Consider the following 9,373-nt stretch of genomic DNA (forward strand, 5'->3'; position numbering starts at 1 on the left):
TAAAAAAACTAAAAACAGCTAGGACAGGCACAAACATGTCTTTAATTGATCTACTTTATGTAATTGAAATTCATATTAGGAGGACAAATATAAAGTCTAAAAATAGACTAGGCTGCTGAGCTTGGGTGGACCAATGCACCAGACCCATTAAAAAAGCAGGTATGAGGGATACTAGCAGGGCAAGAATGCTTGACCCTTTTTTTTTTTAATCATAGACTTAAAGGGCCTTTAATTATGAAAAATAATAAAAATAAACAATGTGTTATTTGTATTTTTCAGAATCTAACCACCGTAAAGGTAGTCAAAAATCAAGAAGTAAGTTTTTTAATAGAAAAAAACCATTTTTAAAATTATTTTAACTTACGAAGACCTAAAAAAAAAACCTTTAGAACCTTAAAAAAAAAAATTTCTCAACCTAAAACACCCATAATTTGATCCAAAAATATAAAATTAAACAAAAAAAAAATCTTTCTTAACCTTGATCTGTTGTTCTGGTAAAATAAAAAGTAAAAAATACCTCGATGAAACTCATCTTGTTGAGAGGAAACCTTAGACACCAATAACGAGTTGTTTTATTGTTAGAATGTGGACTATCAATATTTTCCTCTCTTATCTCCTGTTCTGTGGCGATATTCTCTCAAGTCAAAAGCAAAAAGATCAAAATATAATTTGATAAAAAAATGAAGACATAATTCTTCGAAAAGGCTCTAATGGAGAGGGAAAGGTATGCATGTTTTTATTTTAAATTCAATTCCAGTCCTTTTATTTTTGGTTTTTTGAAATAAAAAAATTCCGTGGAAAATATTTACCTAGATGAATGAATTATTATACTTATCTAAAGCATCAAAACATTACTGAAAAGTAATTTTATACTCGTTGAAATGATCATGGAGGTCCTAAAGTTGAATGTTCATCGCATAGAATTCTAATTAATGGTTTGGATTGATAATTAAAGAAGTTTGTTCTGTTTCTTAGTTTTTTAAATTCAAGATTTGAGATCAATATAAATTACTCTATCGAATGTATCATATAAATATAAACTTTTGCAGTCTAGGGTGACAAAAGAATTTCTTCTAGTTATTAGATGTTAAGTTTTGCAATTATATTGTAGCTGTGATCATGTCCTCAATCATAAGAATAACGATCTTGGCCTATATGATGGTGTTCTCTCTTTTAACTCTTTCTAGGGCTAGGCTAGCTAGAAATGGTTTCTGTTTTTCTAGTTATTTCTCAATCCTATAAATCCTGGTGATTTCTACAAAAACCATAAATCCCTCTTCAGTGCATGATTAACACCTTATCTTCGTCAAAATCCTAAGGGATTGAATTCAGGTGCCATGTCTATGTCTATACCCTTAAGGGATTGTTTAATTTTAGGTGAGTATTTTGGGTCCAATTCCTGGCACCATGGGGTGTATACAATTTCATGCTTGAATTGTTCCCCGAACCTTCGTCTAAAGAGCTTACCTAGCTAGTACATGAAGGCAAGATGCTGTTCATAGAACAATTAGTATTAAAAGCTTTCTTTGGTAATGGTATATGGTTCTGGAATACCCTCCACTGAGGCTAGTTTCCATCTTAAAAGCTTTCTTTGTGTACAAATACAAGTTTCTATATGTACATATAGTGTGTATATTAGTACATGTATGTGTGTATATAGTTTCCATCTTAAAAGCATCCTTTTTATACAGATACAAATTCCTATATGTGTGTGTTGGTAGAAATTTGTTCTTATATGTGTCTAGTAATACGATTCAAAGTGTTTTTAAAACCGCATGTTATTTAAAAAGACATCAAATTGAAGATTTTATGTGTTTTTAGATGATTTTGATATGTCAGTGTAAAAAATCTTAAAAAACATTATTTTAATGTATTTTCAATGAAAAAATACATTGCACCGCGTTACCAAGCACACAGTATTTGGGAGTATAGTAACAGTTACTTATCAGAATGTTTTTCATTTAAAAATATACGAGAATAATATTTTTTTATTTTAAAAAAATTATTTTTAACAACAGCATATCAAAATGATAATTCGAGAACATCAATAAATAATTAATTTCAAACAATACGAATTCAAAAAATCACAAAACACAATTTCAACCACAAAAACAAACACCCCCACTTATTAATGAATAGTGAAGGAAAGTCTACGGCTACATAATGCAGTATATATAAAACTATAGAACGGTATTACACCCTTTTTATGAAATTAGACATGGATGTTTCAGCTAAATTTTAAGAAGGCGCATGCACACACCAGTTAGTAGTATATTTAAACACAGAAACGGTTACAAAAGTTAAAATACAGTACTATAAACATTTAAAACGGTTGTGTGGGACTGCCAGTTAGTAGAATATTTTCAACACAGAAATATTTGCTTATTAATTATGTGAAAATAGATGTGAATGTCTACTCCAAATTCCTCCAACATTGTTGATGAATCATTTTCCAAGTAGAAAAGCTTCCTTTTGCTCTTTATTTCCCCTTTATTTATGCCTTTTAAAGGCTAAATATCCAAAACTACCTTAAATTTTATGTCAAACCAAACTTAGTTTTTGAAATTTATTTTTTTATTCGAGAACATAAACTATTTTTTTTGGTTAAAAATAAGCTCTTTGTGTCCAAGTTTTAATCCCTTCATTAATCCTTTTATTTTTTATTCTTAAATCATGTATTTTCATGACACATTTTGTGTTTTTAGATTATCACATGCAGTCAAAATTAATAATAAAAAAAGCTTATTTTTTATATAAAAAATAAAGTTCGAGGGTGAAATTCATTTTAACTCAAAATTCTAGGTTTTTCTTTTTGTTTTCATTTAATTTCTTTTAAATTGCCTTCAAACGATGCGAAAGCTTCTTTTCCAATGCAATGAGTTCTTTTACATTTTAATCACAGATTTAAAATATGGTTTCCTATATCAGCTCCCTTTGTCTATGTCTTTGTCGTCTATTCTGAGTGCCAACAAAAACATTAATGTAATTATAGATGTTCTTGTTTATGTACTATTAGTGAGAAATTTCCTCGTATTAATTACCTTTTCACTGACATATCGATAAGAATTAGCTGTCATTATTAGGAGTCTGATCCACAGACTTTCCGAATGAACTAAAGAAAATAGGGTTTGCGTGTGTGAGAAGGAGGGAGGGAGGGAGATTGAACCGCATACATTTCATAATTTGCAAGACTTAGAACACTTTGAGCTTGGCTAGTATGGAACAAAGTTCATATACAGCAATGCATATAGTACGTGAAACATTTTACCTTAAACAATCATCACACGTAGAATTTCGAACAGCAAGAATATTTTAATAATCACACTGAATTACTGGAACAACACAATACAATTACATTAGTACATACCGTTAATCACACCCGTTTGATTTTCTTTAAGCACTTGTGGTGAAGGATTGAGTTCAAACTGGAAGACTATTTGAAGCCCCACCCACGCCTTTGTCACCTAAGGCTGCCATTGGAGGCGAGACTTCAGCTTCCCAAATGTTTGCGTGACTGAGAATTTGTGAAGAAGAAACCGCAAGTTTAAAAGAAGGTCCAAACATATTTTGCTGCTGTAACTGTTGTCGTTGTTGATACACGAACACATTTTCATTGAGCAAGGAATCCAGAAATGAGGAGAAAGTGTCCTCATTTCCAATATCTTCAATGAAATGATCTTCATTTTTTCGTCCATGGCCACTTTGTAATGATCCCATATTAAAACCATCACGATTTGGCCAGTTTTCGGTAGCATCAGCAGCAACCTGGTTAGGAGACTGATCCAGGTTAGTCCCTGTAAAGTTTTCACTTACCCTAGTGGCTACAGCTCGATAGACCCTCCCATTCTCATCCAGTGGAGAAGATTTAGGGTTAGAATTCTGGACTGGAACATTTGCAATTTCTGAGGAATCGGGGTTAGGTTTTAAAGGCTTGTGAGTCCTAGGGTCTATTCCTTGGCTAATGAGCTTCTTGCTGAGACAGGTATTCCAGTAATTCTTAATCTCATTATCTGTGCGCCCTGGTATCCTCCCAGCTATCAAAGACCACCTGTTCCAAGAAGGAAAACCAAACAAAAGTAAGATTGACAGACAAAATTACTAACTAGCAAGCATCGATCTAAGTTATTTCAAATTCAAAAACCAAAAGGCGACTTCCAATAGCCCTAAATCTGCCCATCTACTCTCTATTCTCTATTAATCGAACTGTGTAAAACGTTGACAAATAAAGTAATACAATACATTGGAGTTAGTTTTAGAACGCTGTTGCTATAGGAACCAGAAAAGAAGACAAAAGGAAGAATAACATAAATACGACGATTATCAAAGAAAAAAAAAAACATAAATACGTGCACACACGTACATGCATGTATGAATATATAGGTGTTCCAAAAAAGATGGAGATCGGATCATCATGATTCATGAGATGATCGAACCTCGGATTGCTAAGCGAAAGGTAAGAGAAATAAACAAGGGGAAACCCTTTTCAGTTAAAGCCCAACAATTACGTTTCTCAGACAATTTAAACAAGTGTTAATCGAAAGTCAAGCTTTCTAGTTTTTAATTTGAGGAAGGAAGAGCATGACAAAACCCTAAAAAAAAACAGAATAAATTAAAAACAAGAGAGAGATCCAAATCAACCTAATTATGGATATCCCAGCTGATGGGAATAGAGAGAAAAGAATCAGCAACCCCGAGACCATAAAATCCGATCATTACATAGGGAATATTACAAATACCTGTTACCAAGCAACCTGTGAAGCCTAAGAATGAGATCTTCCTCATCTGGGGCAATACGCCCTCTCTTAACAGAAGGCCTGAGATAGTTCATCCAGCGGAGGCGGCAGCTCTTACCACACCTAAGAAGTCCTGCCCGCTTTGGGAGCGTGCGCCATCGCCCTTGACCTTCTTTCCTGATGTAGTTTGCCAAGAGCTCATCCTCTTCTGGTGTCCATGGCCCCTTCTTTATGCCCACCTTGCTACAACATGGTGTAGGCACACTCCTGCTCCTTGTTGAAGTTGTTGAGGATAGATTCCTCATCTCTGGTTATATTATCTTGACTCCCTATTTAATACAGTGATCTTGTTTTCTGCCAAGAACAAGAACAATCGAAGGGTATGTACTATGTAGCAAGGCCGTGAAGGTAGAGGAAGTGGAAAGGTCGGACGTGGACAGATGGTAAATAGTATAGGGATGGGCGGCGGGATTTTAGTATGTGATCCCAATTAATTTAGAGTTAAACTCGCATGGATAAGATTCAAGTTCATATGTGTTCAGGTAGGCCCTGCCTAGGGAGCCTCTACCTCAACAACATCATCCATATCAAGGTTATTAAAATTATGATTTAACTTGTAAATTTATGTATAATTTTACCAGTTAATATAGGTTTTATGTACTAAATCATTTATAAAACTTGAAAATATATAAAATCAAGTTAAATCGAGTAAAATAGTTAAAATCAGGTAAAATGCTGTAAAATCGTGTTTTTACCATTGATTTAACGATTTTACATGCAAAAAATAAATTGCAATTGCTATTGATGGTGTCGACTAACTATTGGTGGTGTCAACTGACTATTAGCATTTGGTGCAGTGCAGTGTCCGTGTAGCACGAGAAACAATGAAACAACAAGTCCTTGTTTATTGTTACTGTTTCCTTGTTATTTAAAATTAATTTTTGCATAAGCTAGACGACTCCTGTCATTTTTCATGTCTCTTCTACCTTGTTCTATCATGTTGGGCAACTTACCCTTTCTAACATGTTGTTCGATGAATCTCTGTCAAGTATCAACTCTAAATAATTTAGGGCTGCAGTTTAGTTAAATTAAATTGAGTGTAGATCTTGACACTAAGAGAGAGTTGTCAATTGCAATTTACTCTACTTCTTTAGAATATAACATTGCTTTATATTTGTTTTAGTTGTTTTTAAAAAAATTAACTTTTTTAAAATTAATTTAATTTTGATATTTTTAGATTTTTTAATGTGTTGATATAAAAAATATTATTTTAAATGTTATAATATTTGATAAAAATCTTATAAATTTGAATTGTTTATTTAGGTTCATACAAAATGAAGAAATCGCGATGAAGTTCGTTTTAGTTTACATGACACACCAACAAATTGTTTGTTTTAAGTTTGTTAATTATTAGTTAATGAAAAGTTATTTAAATTATATATAAATTTTTATTTGAACCATGTATTTTAAAATGCTTGAACTATGTATGAATTTTTATTTGAAGCATGTATTTTAAGGTGCTTGAACTATGTATGAATTTTTATTTGAAGCATGAATTTTTTTAATGTATTTTAAAATTCCTTACGATTTTACGATCCAAGTTTGTTTTGCATTTTCCGTGCTGTGTTAAAATTGCGATTTTAACAACCTTGATCCATGTCCTTTAACATCTTTGAACTTTCTAGGTGTTTTCTATTTTCGGAAATTGGATATTTTGAATGGGATCGGAATGAAAATTGAAAAATATATTTTCATTTCAAGAAATTAGGAATAGAATGAATTTTAAAACTAACACTAAAGTAATAATAATATAATAATAAATACAATAATATACTTTAAAAATTAAAGTTAATACTATAAGTGATGGTGGCAATGGAATAAAAGTGAGGGTGAAAGAAATGTAGGTCTTGTATGGAAATGCAGGCAACCATATGATTGATTGTATTTCTAAATAGTCTTTTAGTCTTTATTTGACCTAACATTCAGATTGTTTTTAAAACTATTATCATAACCTATTTTTTAGTTATTCTTTAAATTCACCTTTTCTCTTCCAAAAAAATCAAAAACATATTCGAATTAAAAACAAAAAAAATCTAAAAAATAATAGCAGTAAGAAGAGGATGCCAAAGCGTCCTGAAAATGGCTAGAATTTGGTTATGGAGGTTCCAAAATACAAAGATTAAAATTTGATAGTATTTTGTTGATTAATGAGAGCCCTGAGGAAGAAAAGTCCAAAATCAGATGTTTATGGACTCAATTAAATTTTATTGAAGGTTTAATTGAATTAATGGAGAGTTTGATTGCAAGAAAAAATTGTGTTTTTAAGTCAATTTAGGCTTTAATTGGAAGAAATTAAAGTTACGGGGTCAAATTATATTTTTTAAGAATTGATTTGGTCAAATCAGGGGCTTAAATGCATAAATATTGAAGTTCGATGGCCAATTAGAGACTTAATTGAAGAAATCTGAAAAGTAAGGACCAAATTGGAAAAGGCGCGTAAATAGAGGGGCTGTAATTAACCGAATCAGGGGTCAAATTGAAAAAAATAGAAGTTTATTGATCAATTGAGGGTCAAATTGCATAAACCAGAGACCAAGGACTAAACTGAAAAAGACAGTCAACTTCAGGGTCGACGATCACTACAAAATTTCACAGTTTTACTGACGGAAATATTCCATCGGTGTGCGTTGCCAGCATCGGACTGTGAGCGTCGTGTGAACCGCTCAGACGTCATGTGCTCAAGATAGTGCGGGGATATATCTTCCAGGATGTATATCGGTTTGAAATCCCTCCAAACCGCCACGTCGTTCCAGCCTTGGAGACCCCTATCTCTCGCAGTTTTTTTTTGCCTTTTTTGTGATTCATACCAAAAATCACGCAACCTACTTTCATAGTGAGAAATTAGAAGTTGAAATATAAATTTTTTTCTAAAAAAATCTTGTATTGTTTTCGATGTGACCTAGTTGCCGCGTGATTTTCCCACACCCTCCTCACAACTTTGTCATGCGCCTTGTCCCAGGCGAATTTATGCTGTGTATAAATAATTAGATAAATAAAAATAATAATTTATTTACAATTATATTAATAAATTATTAGAAATAAGCTAGAAATTAGAAATTAACACCAACCTCAAATCTGTTAAACCATGAATCGATTTGAGGTATCCATTCAGGATGTCTGGTTACCTGACTCCATTGAAATAATACAATCTCCATCGACGATTTAAACGCCAATGATATTTTTCGGGCGACCTCAATGTTTGTGAATCTGAAAATAAATTAAATTCATGAAATATTGATTAGTTGTTCATAAATTATGTTATAATTTAAAAGAAAAAACTAAAACCTCAACAAACTTACATTGAAAGGTCATCCTTCCACTTTGCCTCGTACTTACGGGTGAATTGATTCTGCTACGAAGGCACGCCACCTCTGCGTTGTGAACCCGCGCTGGAAAAGGTAGTATCGGTTGACGGTGCAGGTGGCGTAGGTGCCTCTTCTTGAGAGGCACCTAAGGATACGTCATCCTCGCTACTAGAAGAACTAGTTGCGACCATACGTGAGCGACCATCTTTGGTTTTCATTCTACACATCTACACAATTGTATATGAATAATTATATAATTAAATTCGAATGTTAAAAAAAATTTGACAGCACCTCCCCTATACTGGATACTATCCAAATCCACAAACCTGCAAATATTGACAAAAGCCACAACCAATCGACTCCATCTATACTAATATTGTATATAACCTAACATCTATACATATAACATTCACACTAATTACAAGGTAAATTCAACATTAACAACATATTCAATCATTATATAAATACAAACAATAAAAAATATTCAATAAATTCAAAAAAAAAAACTCTAGACTAACAATTAAAATTAATGCAAATAATTAAACACAAATCATGCAATAATGTAGTAAAATTTCTAATTATTCCAACATATTCAATTACTTATTCTAAAGTAAATTCAACATTAACAATTACAATTCAACAAATTATTCAATCATTATATAAATACAAACAATAAAAAATATTCAATAATTTAAAAAAAAAACTCTAGACTAACAATTAAAATTAAAGCAAATAATTAAACACAAATCATGCAATAATGTAGTAAAATTACAAATTATTCCAACATATTCAATTACTAATTCTAAGGTAAATTCAATATTAACAATTACAATTCAACAAATTATTCAATAATTATGCCAATACAACAATAAAATATATTCAATAAATTAAAAAAAAAAAATTATAGACTTTAGGAATGAAACATGCTTACCTTAATAATGTGTTGATTTGAAGACTTTATCTACATTATAAAATACACCAAAACAAAAAACATAAAAAAATAAAAATAGCTAAAACAAAAAAAAAACCTTAAAGTAAATGAAATAGAGGAAACACATACCTTTTAATCTGATGAAGATTCACAAGAACACTTGCTAGAGATTGTAGGTGAAATCCTTAAAGAAATGAGAGGAAAAAAAAATCAAAATTGAAGGTGAAGAACGGAAGAGATGAAAAAATGAACTGAAGGGGCGGTCGCTGGGATTTATAGGGCAGTTTTACAGACGGATTCACCGACGGAAATAAAAAAAAATATTATTTTAATTTATTCCGTCG

At 31.7% G+C, this 9,373-nt stretch overlaps 1 protein-coding gene across 1 annotated transcript; it reads right to left on the bottom strand.

The window, feature by feature from the left end:
• Positions 1–3,182: 3,182 nt before the first annotated feature.
• LOC133668280 (transcription repressor MYB5-like) lies at positions 3,183–5,204 on the bottom strand. Its single transcript, XM_062088055.1, has 2 exons — positions 4,737–5,204; positions 3,183–4,048 (listed from the first exon to the last, which is right to left on the bottom strand). Exons 1-2 carry the CDS (start codon positions 5,036–5,038, stop codon positions 3,421–3,423), a joined length of 930 nt encoding a protein of 309 aa, XP_061944039.1. The 5' UTR covers positions 5,039–5,204; the 3' UTR covers positions 3,183–3,420.
• Positions 5,205–9,373: the final 4,169 nt, after the last annotated feature.

Source organism: Populus nigra, chromosome 11, assembly GCF_951802175.1.
Source record: "Populus nigra chromosome 11, ddPopNigr1.1, whole genome shotgun sequence".
Taxonomy (NCBI): Eukaryota; Viridiplantae; Streptophyta; class Magnoliopsida; order Malpighiales; family Salicaceae; genus Populus; species Populus nigra.